A 20,485-nucleotide genomic window follows, 5' to 3' on the forward strand; every position below is an offset into this window, starting at 1 on the left:
TTATTTGGTTCAAAACTGGATGCACTGATACATAGAATCACGGGTGGAAAATCACTTAGGCTTCCACAAGAAAAAAGGAACAAATACCAGTTTCAGGATTCATCCAGACAACAATATAGAGCATCCAGAAGTTACAGACCAGGAAGACCATATAACCAAAGACCATATAACCAATGAGGTTCTTTCTAGTCATCAAAGCAGTCCTTTCGTCAGAACTTCAGAAGAGGACCTAGGCAATGACAATTACAGCGGCTATTGTGTAGGAGCACGTCTGTCCATGTTTTCAGAGAGCTGGAGAAATACCATTCGAGACAGATGGGTGTTGAAGATAATTCAGGAAGGATATGCAATAGAATTCAGTCAAATTCCAAGAAGAGATCATTTCTGGATATCAAAAACCCAAAAAATCTGTCAGAGAAAAAAAAGAGTTGAAGATCATAACTCAATTGTAGAAGATCAAGGCTATAGAACCAGTGTCAACCCATCAAAAGATGAAAGGTTTTTATTAGAATATTTTTCTAGTAAAGAAAAACACAGGAGGATACCGTATGATCCTGGATCTAAAAAGATTAAACTCTTATGTGGAAATAAGAAAATTCAGGATGGAGACTCAAAAGTCTATTCTATCAGGGATAGAGAAAGGAGATTTCATGGTTTCCCTAGATCTCAAGGATGCGTACTACAACATACCAGTCAGAGTTCAAAACAGAAGATTCCTAAGATTTTGTGTGATGGGAGAACATCTCCAATTCACCTGCCTGCCCTTCGGTTTGACCACGAGTCTTCACGAAGGTTTTGGTTACGGTGATAGCATACATGAGAATGAGAAACATTCGCATATGGCCTTATCTGGACAATTTATTTATAGCAGCTCCATCGAGAGAAAAGGTGTTACAAGACCTATCAACAGTAATAAAAATTCTGGAAGAACATGGATGGATAGATAATAAATCAAGAGAGTCAGATAGAACCATCAAAGATTATTCGGTACTTGTTTCCTAGCACGGCCACAAATCTTGGCCATCGGGGGTAATTTTAGTGGCCTGCGACGCGACCGACACGATGCCCCCGATTTTTCCATTGAAATGCATTGAAAACAGTGAAAAATCGGGTCGGTCACGTCGTGTGCGCCTAAAAATGCTTAAATGGTCCACCCGCGATGGCCGCGATTTCCCCATAGGGAACAATGTTAAATGGGTCAATTTACCCAAATCATCATAGGGAAGAATGGTAAATGGGCCAGAAAGCCCAAAAAAAACCCTGACCAGTGAAAGGTCCCCCCAAAAGTAGTTCACGCCACCCCGCGATGAACGTGAACCCGAAGCGTGGCGAGCGCAGCGAGTCCGCGAGGGTCGGCGGTACGCGTCCTCCAACCTTTTCATACCCCCACTATCCACTAGGGCGTGGAGTTGAGAATAGAATAGTGTGGCGAGCGCAGCGAGCCACCGAGCCACCGAGCCCGAAGCGTGGCGAGCGCAGCGAGCCCCGCGAGGGGACGCCGATACCTTCACAGGTAAACGCATCCCTTCGCGGGCTTCACAGGTATCCGCGTCCCCTCGCGGGGCTCGCTACGTTTCGGGCTCGGTGGCTCGCTGCGCTCGCCACACTATTCTATTCTCAACTCCACGCCCTAGTGGATAGTAGGGGTATGAAAAGGTCGGAGGACGCGTACCGCTGCGCTCGCCACGCTTCGGGTTCACGTTGATCACGTGGTGGCGTAAACTACTTTTGGGGGGACATTTCAATGTTCAGGGGTGTTTTTGGCCCATTTACCATTGTTCCTATGATAATTTGGGTAAATTGAGCCATTTCACATTGTTTCCTATGGGAAATCGTGGTCATCGCGGGTAAATTGAGGCATTTAACATTGTTCTCTATGGGGAAATTGCGGGCATCGCGTCTGGCCCATCGCACCCGATTTTTTTGCGCATGCGATGCCCGCGATGGCCCCGATTTTACCCCCGATGACCGCGATTATGATCGTTGTGGCCGTGCTAGGAAACAAGTACCGATTATTCAATTCCTGGGGCTGCTGATAGATTCAGAAGAAATGTGTCAAAAGATACAGTCAAACTCCAAGAGCATAATTCAATCAAAAGAAGTTCAATTGAAGGCATGTTTGAAGCTTCTAGGAATGATGATGTCAGCCATTTGGACAATACCTTGGGCTCATTGGAAACTCAGAGCTTTGTAGTGGGCAATTCTTTCCTATTAAAAAGAGAAGCAGATATGGAGACAAAGATCAAGCTATCATTACAAGTGAAAAATTCTCTAAGATGGTGGATGAGTACAGAGATACAAAGAAGAGCAACATCACTGGCACTTCCACATTTTCTGACAGTCACAACAGATGCAAGCTCTCTAGGTTGGGGTGCTCATATGTCCAACTTAAAAACTCAAGGAGTGTGGTCAAGGAAAGAGCCAAAAATCTTCTAATTCACGTGAAGCAGAGGCTGTTTGGAGGACGATCAGTTACTTCAAACAAGAAATAAGAGGAAAACATTTAAGAATATTCTCGGACAACACTACAGTAGTGGTGCATCTGAACCATCAAGGTGGAACAAGGAGTAGAGACTTAATGACTGTAATCACGAAGATTATGGTATGGGCAGTAGAAAACATTCCTTCATTAACGGCGGTGTTTGTTCCAGGAAAGAGCAATGTTCTGGCAGATTTTTCCAGGAGAATGCGAACTAGATGCGGGAGTATTCCAACAAGTTGTAAGGATATTCGGAAAACCAGATATAGATCTGATGGCAACAACCTCCAACAGGAAGGTAGAAAAATACTTTGAGATATTATCTTTACCAGACCTCTGCAGTAGACGCCTTCTCAGTACGATGGAAATGTCGCTTGGGGTACATATTCTTCCCATTCCCATTAATACACAGAGTCCTGAAGAAAATAATAGAGGATCAGGTCATAGTGATTATAATCCTACCTTTCTGGCCAAGGAGATCGTGACAGTCCTAAAGTTAGCCATTCAAGAACCCTTGACTCTACCCAACATACCTGGTCTTCTGCACCAAGGTCCAGTGGTACATCCAAAGCCAGAAATACTATCTTTGAAGTCATGGAAATTGAAAGGGGGATACTGAGGAGTCAAGGGTTGTCAGATCAAGTAGTAGGACTACTACTTCAAGCAAGAAAAAAAGGTCCCATCTCTAGTGTACTATAGAGTATGGCAGGCTTTCATTCGTTGGAAAGGCTCAGCTACGGATATTAGTCTTTCTTTTACAGCCCAAGTATTACAGTTTTTATATCTAGGATACGAGTCGGGTCTAGCCACTTCAGCCTTAAAAGTGCAAATCTCAGCCTTAAGTGTACTACTAAGTAGAAAATTGTCGGAAGAAGACCTTATCAAAAGATTCGGTACTCTTTACCTAGCACGGCGCCCACGATTTTGATCGTGGGCATCGCAGGTAAAAAAATCGCGGGCATCGCGGCCATTGAATGCACTAAAAATCGGGTGCGACGCGACCAACGCGATTTCCCATAGGGATCAATGTTAAATTTCTCAATTGACCCGATTTTACTGTTCAATGCCTCAATGGACCCGATTTTTCCATAGGAAACAATGTTAAATGGCCCACAGAGGCCAAATAGGCACCCTAAGGTGTGAAATGGCCCCCACAATTGTTAAGGCCACCCCACGATCAACGTGAACCCGAAGAGTGGCGAGCGCAGCCTACGACCTTTTCATACCCCCACTATCCACGTCGGCGCGGAGTTGAGAATAGAATAGTGTGGCGAGCGCAGCGAGCCACCGAGCCCGAAGCGTGGCGAGCGGACGCGGATACCTTCACAGGTAAACGCGTCCCTTTGCGGGCTTCACAGGTATCCGTGTCCGCTCGCCACGCTTCGGGCTCGGTGGCTCGCTGCGCTCGCCACACTATTCTCAACTCCACGCCGACGTGGATAGTGGGGGTATGAAAAGGTCGTAGGACGCGTACCGCCGCCCCTCGCGGGCTCGCTGCGCTCGCCACGCTTCGGGTTCACGTTGATCGTGGGGTGGCGTTAACAATTGTGGGGGCCATTTCACACTTTAGGGTGCCTATTTGGCCTCTGTGGGCCATTTAACATTGTTTCCTATGGAAAAATCGGGTCAATTGAGGCATTGAACAGAAAAATCGGGTCAATTGAGAAATTTAACATTGTTCCCTATGGGAAATCACGGGCATCGCGTCGGTCGTACCAAAGATTCTGCAACACAGTTAAGAGGATAAGGCCAGCAGTCAGGTCACTGGTAGCCCCCTAGGACCTAAATCTGTTATTAAAAGCATTGACAAAAAAAATGTTTGAACCCTTAAATGAAATTCAGAAAATTCTGTTTTTAGTGGCCGTTACTTCGGCAAGGAGAATCAGTGAACTCCAGGCACTGTACATAGAAGAACCATACCTGAAGATACTTCCGGATAGGGTGGTATTAAGAACTCATCCTGATTTTCTGCCTAAAGTTGTTAGCACGTTTCATCTTAATCAAGCGATCACAATTCCTTCATTCTATCCAGAACCAAAAGGAGAAATAGAAGAAGAGTGGCATACTCTGGATCTAGTGAGAGGTATCACTATTTACCTAGAGAGACTTATAGATATAAGGAAGTCCAAAAATCTATTCATAATCACAGATGGGCCAAGGAAAGGAATGTCACCATCTAAACAAACCATGGCAAGATGGATCCATGAACTTATATCCTTTGTCTATCAACAAGAAGGTCAGGAAGTTCCAACTATAATAAGTGTCTCCTTTCTTAAGTCCTGAAAAAACACAAGGGGCAGGCAAACTAATGGCTGCCATGGGATCTCTAGGATTATCGGTGAGTATAATTCTACCTTTCTTCTACGATCCCCATGGCAGCCAAGACCTTGGGACAACATACCAAAGCAGAAAAAGGGAGGGACGCCATTAGTTTGCCCGCCCCTTGTGTTTTTTTCAGGACTTAAGAAAGGAGACACTCAAAAAGACAAGGATGGAGGGGTGGAAAGTCCATTTATACAGGAAGGGGGAGGTCCTAGAAAAAACCAACCTGTCTATCTGAAGGGAGAGGTATGAAATCCCAAGGTTTTGGCTGCCATGGGATCTCTAGGAAGAAAAGGAATTATCGGTGAGTATAATTCTACCTTTCTCAAACTGGCTGGAGGATACTGGACCATAGGTTTACAGGATGGGCAAGAGTTCAGTATAGATTGAAAAACCCCTTTTCTCTGCAACCCCATAATGCCAGTACCTATTTAACTGACTGGTAAGGAGTCGCAGCACAGGTTGAGTATCCCTTATCCAAAATGTTCCGGAACATAAGCATTTTGTGGAATTACTCCGGATTTCAGAATATTCTTTCTTTTTTTACATACTCACCTGGTTCCCTGACTGTCACGTTGTCCACTGGCATCCACGGTGACCACTGATTAGTCTTCAGTGGCATCCCCGTTCCCAAGGATGCATTACACATGTACGCCAGTGACTTCACCGGTGCACCAGCACAATGCATCCTTGGGATCATGGATGCCACTGAAGACATATCCGATGGCCGCTGTGGCAACAACCCTCCCCCCCCCCAAGTATTCTGAAAACCTACGATGTCCGTATAAGGGATACCCAACCTGTAATAGAGTGAAACTGGTATAAACAATAAAATAAACTAGTAGGGAAAAACTGTTAAGAACCAAAAACACATCAGAAAGGGAAGCACTGTCCCCCTGCCCAGCTTCATAGCTGTAATCCAGTGGCATCCACTTGTGGTGCCAGCCTACACGTCGATAACTGCGATGGCTGGAGCCTGCACAGCCGCTGCATACCACTAGCAGTGAGGTCCCCTGCGGCGGCAGGAGCCACCACGCCGGAGGACAGGCAGCCGGGAAGTCAGTGCCGGTCACAGCACAACAGACAGCATCCTTACATTACGCAAAAGCTTTACCCCACAGGGCTGTGTGAGCCTTACTACACGCAGAGAGCTACAGCCTGTAGAGTGCCTGATGCCCAGAATTCGTGATATTTATCTACACACTTGGAGGTAAATGTCACCCAGCACTTTGATACTATAAATAAGTGGATATCCTAATGTGACCGTATACTGATCATTGGCCATTTATCCAACTTCTGGACACCATTCTCCCCATTAAGGATTATCGCCATTCATCCCAGTCAGATCGAGGATCTGAGGCCATTTTCATATTGAGTGTACATTTCAATTATTAGCAAGCTTGCGACCATTTAAAGATGAACTCTTATTAATCCATGACCTCCGGGAGGTAAATCTTTGTTGTATATTAGTTATCTATTATTTTAATATTTTTAGCCTTTCTTTATAAAATTATTTCTACTTGTGTTTGTGCAGTTTTGTGTTTTCATTAAATTGGTTTTGTTATAATGGTTTCCAGACATATCAATAAGTGTCCCATGTTCTTCAAATAATTTCTTTAAAGTTTTAGAGGTTGGCATTCCTCCATCGTGGTGACTGCTAGGTTGCTCACCAAACACTAGCATTCCCCAGCGCTGCAGACACTTTCCCCAAAAATTTCCTGCGGTGTCCTCCTGCCTGCCTAAGAAAAGGATTCAATGAGAATGACTGAAAATCCTAATTTTCTCTTACAGCATGGTTTGGGGACACTGGACCTTCAGTCACCCCTTCAAGGAGTAGGAAAGCTCAGACTAAAATTACAAAACGTGTGTCTACATAAACCATCAACAGGTCAGCATGCTCTAGGTCAACAATTAGCTTTTCTTGTGTTGATCTTTTGTCAAAGTCATCGTTTTGATGACGACCTATTGTCTACCTAGACATTGACTGTGAGCCATCCAAATATTGTAATGCGCAGACACCTGATCTGGTGCTGGATGCTCTGCACTAGAATAGTTCTGAGGATCCAACACATAAAGGTCTTCTTTGCAGCTATCCACGCTTGTGTGTGCCGTAATGAACAAGCAGAGAATCTGTGAAGTAGACAGAAGTCTTGTCCAAGTTAATCTACAGGTCCCAGAAGGGCCAGATCTTCCTGATCCCAGGAAGATGTTGAAGAAATAAAAATTGGAAAGAAATTTCCTGATTTAAAATGTAAAGCTGAAATAACATTCAACTGGAATGTAGGAACCTTATAGAGAACTACAGTATGGTATATTAAAAAAAAGCCCAGCCATAGGCATAAGGAAGAACAGTTTCCAAGGAGCAAATTGAAAATACGCTGAAACTAAACGCTCAAATCGTGTTTGAGAGCCGATAGGTCAAGGTTAAGATCCTACTGTCGGTCGAAAAATTGATTTTTGCACCACACCCTGTAAAAGGGAGCTTTGGACCTCTGAAAGAACCAAAATATGCTGGAAATGAATTTACAGGGATGAAATCTGTACTAAGGAAGGCCAAGAAACAAGAAAGGAGAAACTTGGGAGATATGAACTCTTTTCTGTTCATGTCACAAGATGTAAAGTTTCCAAAGGTAATTAAGTGACAAACACAGTTTCAAGGCTCGCAGTATATTAATAATAATAAAAAAAGGGGGGAGACAGTAGCTTTTAAAAAGTGGTTTCTTAAGCCAGGCCATTAAAGCGAACCTACAGACATTTTGAAAATATCAGCGTACCATGACCGGCGTGACCCTTCTAGAGCAACTAGTATTAAAATAAAGCTGTTGACTCCTGATGCACAGAGTCAGTGGAAACAGATTAACTAGCTGAAAATCTCATGGAACAGTCATGGCATCCACTGTGAAAACAGGTGGTACACTGGGTTGTCACATCAATTGTGTAATTTTGATTCCACGCCGTTAATTCCAAACAGTTCGAAGACAGCTGGGTTGGGAGACCACTTCAATGGGAGAAACTTACATCTGGGGGCAGAAATTTGTTTCTCAATTTTGTACTCCAAGTATGAACACAAATGAGATTGTCGGAACAAAAAGGTCTCTGCCCAGGAAAGGAACTCAGCTGCCTCCACCACTGTTGTCTTTGTGACCTTCTGATTATTAAGATATTAATAATTAAGATCATGGCATTGGCCTACAAAATACAAGGTGGATGGCCAGGATGGCCTGGGCTCCCCAGAGAGCCAAAGAGATGTTCACATTGATTGGCAGAGCCATCTCAGACTGTGACAAAAGGCCTTGGAGGCAAAGATGTAATGTTACAGCGCCACAATCTAAAAGTCACATGGTCACAATCAAGAATATATGTGTGTATCTACCAGGAGAGCTCCAGGATCAATACTTCAGCAGCTGATACTTGAGTAGAGAAGCCATCATGGCTAAGTCTGTGAAACCCCAATGGCAGACCAGTTTCTCTATGTAGAGCCCACTCAACATAATGTAAGTCCTGGTGACTTAGGAAGTCAGCATCCCAATTTTGTGCACTGACAGAGCTGGAAGATTATACCATGTCCAGTGGTGGATGCAGCCAACCTCATTGATGGTGCCACCCTGAGTTTTAGGATCAGCTCTCCTGAGTAGTTCACCTTTTCTGGAACAATTGCTGACAAGACACGAAAACCCACCCTGGATGATTTGCATTGGTAGTGAGCACGACCCAGTCCAGGATACACAAAGTGCACCCCCTGTCCAGTTGGGACCGATGGAGTCACCACAAGAGGGAGTGATAAGCCTCATACAAGACAATGATCGTTTGTACCTTGAGGTGCAGACAGAACCCGTTTCACTGTTCTAAAATTTCCATTTGATAAGGATGTAAGCGAAACTGGGTGTATTCCATGTCGAATGAGGAGACCAAGGAACTCACGACTGACATATGGCACTGACAGAGGAATGTACGAAACTCATGAGATTACATCAACCTATATTTTCACCAACTGATCCTTCACCACTTTAACTGTAGAAGATCAGTCAGATAAACATGGACCTTCAGGATACCTGGAGACTAGGCCAGGAGAAGGTCATCCAGAAAAGCCAAAATTCTAACAACCTTAGGACAAAGGTGAGCAGCTATTTCACAAAAAGCATGACTTGCCACAGACACCTCAAATGATCATGCTTGAAGTTTGTAGTCATCGGACCACAGCATGAAGCCTTAAGAAGCGCTGGTGGCCGATTCGGATGGGGATGTGTAAATAGGAATCCTGGATGCGCCAAGAAGACAAAAAAAATCCCTAAATTCCATGGCCAGGATGATGGAGCAAAGAAACTCCAAGCCAAATCTGGGGATCCACAGATACCTGTTCAATGTCAAACAAAACAAGTCGTCCAGCTTCTTGTACATTAACAGGCTGGTATAAAAACTCGTACCACTCAGAACTGGGATGTGACCCTGCAGGCCAGAAGGGAGTACAATGATCTGATGGAAATAAAAAAGGTAGTCCCGGGAGACTATGCATCTGGTAAAAGCATTGCCATCCCCTTCCAATCATATGGGGGAAAGCAGAAGTCAGCCATTCATGCTCTAGTCCTGTGGTGGAGGTCCACCCCATCATGTGGCTGGCTGGTCAGCTGGCTGGCTGGCTGGCTGGGGCACTCGTGTGATGGACCAGGGCTTCTTACAAAGAACATTCAAATTCAGAACTTTAAATCACTTTCTATTGCAAGGTAAACTATGTTTTCCCACACATACTGCAGAATATGGATTGAAATGTTTCTTTATTCATATCAGTATACTAGCAACACAGATGGAAGATAACAATCATCTCAAAATCCTATTGTGAACAGTGTTTATATGGGTATACTGTATTTCCAGATGTACATTGCTTGAAAAAGATAGAAATTTCCTTTGCCACAATGCCTATTTAAATACATCTACGTACATATTAAACAGACATAAATTAAATAGATGTTTGACATTATTATTCCAGGCCTTCACAAATAATTTCAGAACATTGTTATACGATATCCATTAATAAACCGCATAACAAAAACAAAAAAAAACCCACAACATCACAGCAGTAACCCTCTTTACTTACAAAATCCCCATTTTCCAACTTACAATACACAACTCTATACCATAACGCTACCTACTTATTTATTAAAAGTTTCTGATATAGCGCAGCAAACTCCATTGCGCTTTGCAATTGGTAAAAGTGATGACACAAACTGGGTAGTTAAAGACAGGTACTTCGGTCCTCCTACATATTTTCTGTGCTGTTCCTCACTCATCAAACCTATTAGCACTCCCTAGCACCTTCCTGCTTTGCTTTAGTAATAAAACAAGTATAAGAAAAACTGGTACTTGTTTCCTAGCACTTAAGGCATACAATCAATGCGATGGACCAGATTTTGTGTCAATCACCAGCTAATTTGCCGGTGAAAGACAAAATCGGGTTGATCGCGTCCATCGCGGCCCCTAATAAGGGGCTGTGATGCGACCGACGCGATTTTATAGGGAACAATGTTGATTTTTTTTTAAGTGAAAATCGGGTTGATCGCGGCCCATTATAATGGGACGCGATGCGATCAACCCGATTTTACATAGGTTACAATGTGAAATGGGCCAATATGGGCAATTTCACATTGAATATGGTTAAAAATTATGTTTAATGCCCCCCCCCCCCCATTGTTAACGCCACCCCAACGCCATTGGAGCTTGCTCATTGAGAGGGAAGCTTGCAGACTAAAGTGAAGCTTGATTACTTAAGTGACTTGTGATTTGGAAAATGAAGCAGGTGAGTTAGAATACTGAATACTGAATCTATTTTATTGTTATATATTCATCTTTTTTTTCCTATTGTAACCTGTTGCTCAATTTTGACATTTAATTCATTTTATCTATATTTTTTCCAACATTGTATTTAATTTTACTCAGTCACTGTTATTTTCTCTTATCTTTGCCACACATTTATTGCACTCTGTTTCCCTTTTCACGCCTGCTCACATCTGCTCCGCTTCTTTCCTTCCCTGTTCCCTTCATCCTCTCGCTTGTTGTTGTTTCATACTTAATTGGATTACTCAATCAACCTGATTTTACCCACTTGTCTCCTCTCTGACAGTTGTTCCTTGCCTGTTACCTTCTCTCCTCTTTCATACCCCAAGCTCTCTCACTCTGTTTTCTACCACATCCTCGCAAATCTACTACAGACGCCGTCTGTCCTCCCAAATCCCTGCTCTCTGTCTGCTTTCACTAACCTACCCTCTCACCTCTGGTCCTCATGGCTGTTAATCTCTCAACTTCACTTTCTCCTACCGCTCCTCCCCCCTCCCATCCCATACCTATCCTGACCACTCGACCCCGCACCCCCACCCTCCCAACGACCCCCCCTCGCCTCTGCAATCCCAAAAACCTTATCCACATAAAAACACAACCCACCCCCCCTCTTTCCTGTGCACTATGGAACGCCAGATCCATCTGCAACAAACTCCCTGCCATCCATGACCTTTTCATCTCTAGCGCATTCCACCTCCTTGCTATCACCGAGACCTGGCTCTCCACCTCGGATTCTGTCTCTCCAGCTGCTCTCTCCCACGGTGGCCTCTCTTTCTCTCACACCCCCAGGCCTGACTGTCGCCAAGGTGGCGGCGTGGGTTTTCTCCTCTCAGCCTCATGCACCCGGTGTCATTCACCCTGAACCCTCTCTCCTTTTCTCCTCCTTTGAGTCTCACTCTATCCATCTATACTATCCCTACCACCTCCGTGTCGCTGCAATCTACCGCCCCCTGGCCCTATCTCCCAATTTCGCAGCCTGGCTTCCACACTTCCTCTCCTCTGACCTGCCATCTGTCATTCTTGGTGACTAACATCCCCTTGGATAACCCCGCTGATCCTGGAACCTCCAAACTCCTCTCTCTCTGCTCCTCTCTTGGCCTAACTCAGTGGACTACCTCTCCCACCCACATCCAAGGACACTCCCTCGATCTCGTCTTGTCTCGCTCTTGTTCCCTTACTGACTACACTATCTCGGCTTTTCCTCTTTCTGACCATCACCTCATCTCCTTCTCCCTCACTGCTTCCCCCTCTCCCAAGCGCATTGTCTTGATCTTGCTGCCTTCTCAAACACACTGTGTCCTCTTCTCGCCCCAATCGTCGTCATGTCCTGCCCGAACCTAGCCGCCTCCCTCTATAATGACACCCTATCTTCGGCATTGGACTCTGCCTGCACTCCCTCCTCTATCCCCCTTCGATGCTCCAACCCCCAACCGTGGCACTCGCCTATCACCCGATTCCTTAAAAAGTGCTTTCGAACTGCTGAGCGCTTCTGGAAGAAATCACGCTCCCTCGTGGATTATCTCCATTTCAAATTCATTCTTTCCTCCTTCAGCTCTGCCCTTGCTCTGGCCAAGGAATCCTACTTTAAGTCCCACATCCTTTCCCAATCATCCAACCCCCGCAGGCTCGTCGCCACCTTCAACTCCTATCTCTCCCCCACCTCCTCCAGCTCTTCCGTCCTCCTGATTTTGCTACCTACTTTTCAACCAAAATATCCTCTCTCAGGACTGCCATCACTGCTGCCATGACCTCACCCTCTCCCTCCTCCCCTCCTATATCTCCACTCCCCTCCTTCCAACCCCTGTCCTCATTTTACCCCACACCACTGCCGCTGAAGTCCACTCTATCCTTCAATCCGCTTCTCCCTCCACCTGCCCGCTCGATCCTATCCCCTCCAATATTATCCGTCGTCTCAGTCCGTCAGTCTGCTCTCACCTGGCTCACCTCTTTAATCTTTCCCTATCCTCTGGGATCTTCCCTTCCTCCTTCAAACACGCTCTTGTCTCCCCAATTCTCAAAAAAACAAATCTGGACCCCAACTCCCCATCCAACTACAGGCCCATCTCCCTCCTCCCTTTTGCCTCCAAGCTCCTAGAACTTCTCTCTTCTCCTGGTTCACCTCATACCTCTCCGATTGCTCCTTCTCCGTCTCCACTCCGAGCTCCTCCTCTCCTACTACCCCGCAGCCAGTCGCTGTTCCCCAAGGGTAAGTCATTGGCCCTCTTCTCCCTCTACACCACCTCCCTGGGCACCCTCATCAGCTCCTATGGTTTCCATTACCACCTTTATGCTGATGATACCCTAATCTATCTCTCCTCCCCCGACCTATCCCCATCACTCCTGTCCAAGGTCTTCGAATGCCTCACGGCCATCTCAGCTTGGATGACCCAACGCTTCCTGAAACTAAACATGGCTAAAACTGAACTTCTAATCTTCCATCCCCCGAACACCACCTCTTCTCCCACTATCTCCATCAGCATTGGTGAAACCGAGATCACCTCCACCGACCAAACGCGCTGCCTCAGTGTCATCATTGATTCCCCCCTCTCTTTCACTCCCCACATTCGTGCTCTCTCACAGTCTTGCCGCTTTCACCTACGCAACATCACGCATCAGACCATTCCTCTCCACTGACGCGACCAAAATTCTCATTCACTCTCTTGTCATCTCCTGCCTTGACTACTGCAACATCCTTCTCTCTGGGCTACCTCTCACCCGCCTCGCACCTCTCCAATCCATTCTTAACGCTGCTGCTAGGCTCATCTTCCTCTCCCGCCGCTCTACCTCCGCCTCCCCCCTCTGTCTATCTCTTCACTGGCTCCCCATTCCTTTCCGAGTTCTCTTTAAACTCCTCACCACCACCTACAAGGCTCTCTTCTCCTCCACCGCTCCTTACCTCTCTTCACTGATCTCTATCCACACTCCCTCCCGTCCGCTTCATAGCTGACCGCCGACTGACCTCTTACCTAATCACCTCCTCCCACTCCAGTGTCCAAGACTTCTCTAGTGCTGCCCCCCTGCACTGGAACAACCTCCCGCCACCCATCAGGCTTTCTGATTCCCTTACCTCCTTCAAACGCTCCCTCAAAACCCACTTTTTTCGACTAGCCTATCCCTCCTCCTAATCTCTTTTGATCCTCCTATCCTGCCTCCATTCCCATCCGTTCCTACTTATCCTATTGTTTTTCGTTTTTGTCCACCCACCTCCTTTTAGTATGTTAACTCTTATGAGTAGAGCCCTCCTTCCTCACGTACTCACCCTACCTCTTTACCTCACCTGTGCTCCTGTCCTGTTCTTCCCTTCCTCTACTTCATCTTCAGTCTCCTCGACAATTTTGAACTGATGCTGATTTTAGTTCTACCAGCTATACCCCTATTTATACTGTATTTTTCAACACACCCTGTACGTTACCTTGTAACTTGTTTTTTTGTTTGCTATGTACGGCGCTGCGGACACCTTGTGGCCCCTCATAAATAAACGTACTACTACCCCACTATTGACGCCAACCCGAAGCGTGGCGAGCGCAGAGAGCCCACGAGGGGCGGCAGTAAGCGTCCTCCGACCTGTTCATACCCCTACTATCCACGTCGGCATGGAGTTGATTTTATATAGTATGGCGAGCACAGCGAGCCACTGAGCCCGAAGCGTGGCGAGCGCAGCGCGCCCCGCGAGGGGACGCGGATACCTGTGAAGCCCGCGAGGGGACACGGATACCTGTGAAGGTATCCACGTCCCCTCACGGGGCTCGCTGCGCTCGCCACGCTTCGGGCTCGGTGGCTCGCTGCGCTTGCCACACTATATAAAATCAACTCCACGCCGACGTGGATAGTAGGGGTATGAAAAGGTCGGAGGACACGTACCGCCGCCCCTCGTGGGCTCGCTGCACACACCACGCTTCGGGTTGGCGTCAATAGTGGGGTGGCGTTAACAATGGTGGGGGGGTGCATTTGAAACATGAGAGCGGGGGGGGGGGGGGGTTTAGTATTGAAATCAATGTAAAATCGGGTCTCAGGGACCATTTTACATTGATTCCAATGTAAAAATCGGGTCGATCGCGTCGCATGCGATTTGGTTGGCATGCGATACGATCGACCCAATTTTTCCGACCCAATGGATACAATCAAAATCGGTGGCGCCGTGCTAGGAAACAAGTACCGAAAAATTTTGTGAAGTATTCAACACTTAAACAAATGTTTTATTTAGCTACACCTTATAAACCAATTTTTTCTTTAAAAACTCACAGAGGCTTCTGCAGTAGGAGACAATATTCCAAATAGGGTGGAAACTCTGCGGCCAATCCCAGAAAGCATGCCCTGTCCTTGCTGAAGAAAGCGCTGATGGATCTTTCCAGAGGAATCTGGTAGTAACCTGACCAGTTGATTCTTTGATGAAGACAGTATGAAACTGCCACCCTGGAATAGAAGGTTTAATATATACATAAAAAAAAAATGAAAGAAAATCAAAAACAAGTGGAATCAATCAATTTAGGTGTTCTTTACTATAGAAGTTTTGAAAACAAAGTCTTCCTACAGCAGTTTGTCAATAAACTAACAACAATGTGTTGCTATGAGGGGATCCTGCTTGTTCTTTGTCTGTGGCATAGCATTTCATTTAGTGTCTGATCATTACAACACTGCTCATGCCACATCCAGTAGCAATCATGCTTACATGCACAGGTCTCGGAATTCTAGAATCATCTTGCGTTTCATTTACCGCAGGTTGAGTAGTTGAGTAATGGGATCCCAATAGAGGAATTCACTTGTCTTGTCTTATTATCTTACCTGCTATTCACAAACAGACTGACTAAAGCACTGGCCAAATTGTGAAAAAACATTTGGTACTTGTGTAGTTTCATGGCGGCAGGCTACGCTATGTTTTCAGCATAGGCTAAGCTACGTTGTCAGCGTAGCCCAACGGCTGCCTAGCGTAGTGTTCCCGCAGCAGCCATGCGTAGTCAGCATAGTGTCCCCGTCAGGCAGCGTAGTCACCATACTGTCCCGGCAAGCCTCTCACACAGAGCCAGTAACTGCCAGATCCCCTGCACTGGCGGATGCAGGCGGAGATGGGATTATGCGGGCGCCAGCAGAAAGGCACTCCATCTGTCTGAGATGCACGAGCGTCTCAGTAATTCTTGCAGCAGGGTACGGCAACCCTGCCTGTGTCCGCTTCAGGGAGATGGACAGGGTTAAGGGTTCGGTAGCGCGTGTGTCTACGCATACGCGTCCTCCCAACCTGTTCATACCCCACTATCCACGTCGGAGTGGAGTTGATTTTATAAAGTGTGGTGAGCGCAGCGAGCCACCGAGCCCAAAGCATGGCGAGGGGATGCGGATTACTTGACATGTATTCCGCATCTGCTCATCACACTTTATAAAATAAACTCCATGCCGACGTGAATAGTGGGGGTATGAACAGGTCGGGAGGACGCGTACGCTCGCCACGCTTCGGGCAGACATGGATAGTAGGGCGGAGTGAAAAATCTGAAATTGAGAAATGAAAAAAAAATCGGCTAGTGTGGAAAGTTGTGACTTGACCTGAATAAGAAATGTGCAAAAGCTTTTTGATCTGAGTCAACATCTTCTGTTCTGGCAAGAGGCCTGAAGTTTCACTTTTTAGGTGAAAATAATGAAACCTATGAAGAAGCTCCGATCTAGTTAAAATTATGTCAGGACGTCTTAGAGTAGTTCATTAATATACTTTAGCATAGTAAAAAAACAGTACAAGCTTGTCCTAGTGCAAAGTAACTGACTTTGGCGGGAGAAAAAAATCCCTAATAATTGACCCATTTTCATGGTCACAATTGTGAATACTGTGTGTTTTCTCCTGAATGTGTTTATAATAGAAGCACGAATACTCTAAAAGGAATTTCAGTGACATTGTGTGAAATATAACACTGCATAATGGCCCTTAATGCAGTACAAATATGTTCTCAAAATGGGCAAAAAAAATGCTGCACTGCAGGTGGGGCAGATGTAATGTGCAGAGAGAGTTTAATTTGAGTGGCGTGTGTTGAAACTGAAATCTAAATTGCAGTGTAAAAATAATGCAGCCAGTATTTACCCTGCACGGAAACAAAATAACTCACACAAATCTAAAGGTGGCCATACATCTACAGATCGATTGTCAAATTGGGCCGGTTGGAAAAAACACCTGGTAATATCTGACAGTTTTTGGCAGTTTTCCATCATTTCAAAGCAAATGGTCAACTGTCATTTGCTCTCATCCATTACTAGGATTTTGTTCCAACCAGCCAAATCTGACAATAGATCTGTAGATGTATGGCCAGCTTAACTCTCTCTGCACATGTTACATCTGCCCCACCTTATGCAGTGTTATATTTCTCACAGTGTCACTGAAATACATGAAATTGGATTTATGCTGCTCTCTTTGCAGTGCATATGCAAAGATAGACAATCATGTGTACATAAATAAGAAATAACTGTTGCAGTCTGTTATTGAAAAACAGTAACTGTTACAATATGTATTACAAGTAACATTGTAAACTGTCTAATGCAGGGGTTCCCAAACTTTGTTGAATCATGGCGCCCTAGAGCATCAAAATATTTTCAAGGCACCCCTAGGCCAAATGCTTCTTATCGAGAAATTCAGAAAAAAATATATTAAATTAAGTACATTGGGCGGTATTCAATGAGGCTGATTCGCCAGGTTTTTATGGCGATTTTGTGCTGTAAGGTGAATTTCTGACTAAAACAGTGAATCACCCTATTCAATGACCAGATGGCGAATACATTTCAAGTTCTTTTTCGCCATGATTCACCGAGTAGCAATCGCTATCTTTTTATGGTGAAGTGGAAGGTGAACTTTTAAAATAAAGTGTTTTGTTTTTTACAATAGGTGTCAAAAAATCTGGAATTTTATTCTGAGGAGGGGCATGCTATTTTTATTCATGTGCTGTAAGCACATGAATATATATTTAATTTAGAAATATATATATATATTTTTTTACACAGACCAGCCAGCAGGGGGCCAGAGCCGAGCCGCTCATTAGATATTCATATATGCACTTTACCCGATCATTACATATGCATGATCGGGTGTAGTGAATATACCCGGTCCCCTGCTGGCACCCCCGGGGGGCAGCCTTTGCTGCCTGGCACCCGGGGAGCCCACCTCCCCCCACAAACGTTCTGGGGCAGGCAGGGAGACTTCCATCTCCCTGCCTGCCACTGTCCTCGGGCTCCCTGCGGCGTCTGCCACAGGAGCTCAAATTCGCCGGTCAGGGGCAGCGAGCCCCTGACTCGTTGAATACCCGAGCCGGTGAGGCTCCGGAATGCAGCGAGCAGTGGCGAATGTGCAGCGAATCCTAAACAGGATTCGCTGCACATCGCCAGTATTCACATTGAATACTGCCCATTGTGTTTATATGTCACAGTTATCTGGTGAGGGACAGGATTTGCTTCTGTTCGTCCACATATATTATGATTGGCAGCCACAAGTAGTGTTCACGCTAGGCTTCTTTCACAGGGCGCTGCGCCCTGCCCCTTTAAAGCCTGCTGAATTCCGCCCTGCCCTTTTTAGCCCGCCCTGCGCCCTGCATAGTAAAACACTGCAGCTTACTGTTCCTCCCCGGCCGTGACAGGACACTCAGCTCCTATACAGCATGCCTCCTCCCCCGTCGCGCTGACACGCCGCTCACCTCTGAGTGGCTGTCAGCTATTACAAAACGCATGCCTCCTCCCCCGTCGCGCTGACACGCCGCTCACCTCTGAGTGGCTGGCAGCTATTACAATACGCATGCCTCCTCCCCCGTCGCGCTGACACGCCGCTCACCTCTGAGCGGCTGTCAGCTATTACAATATGCATGCCTCCTCCCCCGTCGCGCTGACACGCCGCTCACTGCCTTATGTGAGCGGTGCTATTACTAGTAGCCTGACTCCTCCCCCTGCCTAGATGACACGCCGCTCACTGCCTTATGTGAGCGGCGCTATTACTAGTAGCCTGACTCCTCCCCCTGCCTAGATGACACGCCGCTCACTGCCTTATGTGAGCGGCGCTATTACTAGTAGCCTGACTCCTCCCCCTGCCTAGGTGACACGCCGCTCACTGCCTTATGTGAGCGGCGCTATTACTAGTAGCCTGACTCCTCCCCCTGCCTAGGTGACACGCCGTGCTCAGCACTACTGAGCGTGTCAGCTCTGTCAGTTTTGCCTGCCCACCTCGCCTCCTTGCCCAGCCCACACACAAGAAACACTGTCAATCGACATAAATTCCCCCTCTGCGTAAATGCAGTTGGGGGTGAAATAATCTGGTGAGGTAGGAGGGCTGGGTTTGACTTTCCCGCCTTGGCAAAGCCAGCCCTCTTGCTAGTATAAAATTATATAAGTGAGGACCCTAATGGTTGGTGTCTTTTCCCATTCTGGGCAGTGTGTGCTGCTTAGTGCAATGCACTATACTGTATGTCTGCATTCCAATGGACCTGGGCCACTTCAAGGAATTAATAACCCTGTAAGTAATTTGGGGCATATTACTGCTTATTTTTGCTATGCTTGTATTTTTTTATTGTGGGGGGTGGGTAGATTGGGGCCCTCGGTATTACGATGCTTTTGCTTGCTTATTGTAGGGGGTGGTGGTACTAGCCCAATTGGAATGCTTGTAATTTTTATTATGATATGCATGTGGAAAGCGGTCATTGGACAGACAAGCATTAGGTTGACACCACTAGGTCGACATGCAGGAAGATCGACATGGGACAAGGTTGACATGACATTAGGTCAACATAAGTATTAGATCAACATGCACTAGGTCGACATTTAAAAGGTCAACATTCAAAAGGTTGACATGGGGTTTTTCACTGTTTTTTGAGCCGACGTGCCAACAAGTGGCATTTCATGCCCTACCATCAACTAGGGTGTGGAGGTGTTTATAATTAGTATGGCGAGCGAAGCATTGTGAGCCATGCGAGGGGACACAGAGCCCCTCACCCGTGTCCATGTCAACACTGCCGACATTTGTATAAAAAAACAGTGAAAACCCCCATGTTGACCTTTTGACTTTCGACCTAGTGCATGTTGATCTAATGCTTGTGTCGACCTAATGTTATGTCGATCTTGTCCCATGTCAACTTAGACCCATGTCGACATTCCTGCATGTCGACCTAGTTGGTGCCTATCCAATGATCCATACATACCCATACATATGTAACATAAATTACTTTGCAGAGTGATGTTTTTAAATTCAGGTGTCGCAAGATGGTTTATATATCATAAATGTGCTGTTGTTTGAAGCTCAGTTGTCACAAGATGGATTATATATCATAAATGTGCTGATGGTGTGATGCTGAGGTGTGATAAGATGGTTTAAAACCATCTTGTGACACCTCAGCGTTAAAACATCAGCACATTTATGGCATAAATGTACTGATGTTTGAAGTTCTGCTGTCACACGATGAGTTTTATAGCATAAATGTGCTGATGGTGTGACGCTCCCAGGTGTCACAAGATGGTTATATAGCATAAATGTGCCAATGGTCTGACAAGATGGTTATATAGCATAAATGTGCCGATGGTGTGACAAGATGGTTATATAGCATAAATGTGCCGATGGTGTGACAAGATGGTTATATAGCATAAATGTGCCGATGGTGTGACAAGATGGTTATATAGCATAAATGTGCCGATGGTGTGACAAGATGGTTATATAGCATAAATGTGCCGATGGTGTGACGCTCCGATGTCACAAGATGGTTATATAGCATAAATGTGCTGATGATGTGACGCTCTCAGGTGTCACAAGATGGGTTATATAGCATAAATGTGCTGATGGTGTGACGCTCTCAGGTGTCACAAGATGGTTATATAGCATAAATGTGCCGATGGTGTGACGCTCTCAGGTGT

At 45.9% G+C, this 20,485-nt stretch overlaps 1 protein-coding gene across 1 annotated transcript in view; it reads right to left on the reverse strand.

Moving 5' to 3' along the window:
* Positions 1 to 20,485, reverse strand: part of NUP133 (nucleoporin 133) — a 167,659-nt gene that overhangs the window by 123,660 nt on the left and 23,514 nt on the right. The window contains exon 6 of the mRNA XM_083176459.1: positions 14,873 to 15,043. Coding sequence (XP_083032585.1) covers positions 14,873 to 15,043 — 171 coding nt within the window. The remainder of the gene's footprint in view (positions 1 to 14,872; positions 15,044 to 20,485) is intronic.

This window comes from Crinia signifera, chromosome 3 (assembly GCF_055691185.1).
Source record: "Crinia signifera chromosome 3, ASM5569118v1, whole genome shotgun sequence".
NCBI lineage: Eukaryota > Metazoa > Chordata > Amphibia > Anura > Myobatrachidae > Crinia > Crinia signifera.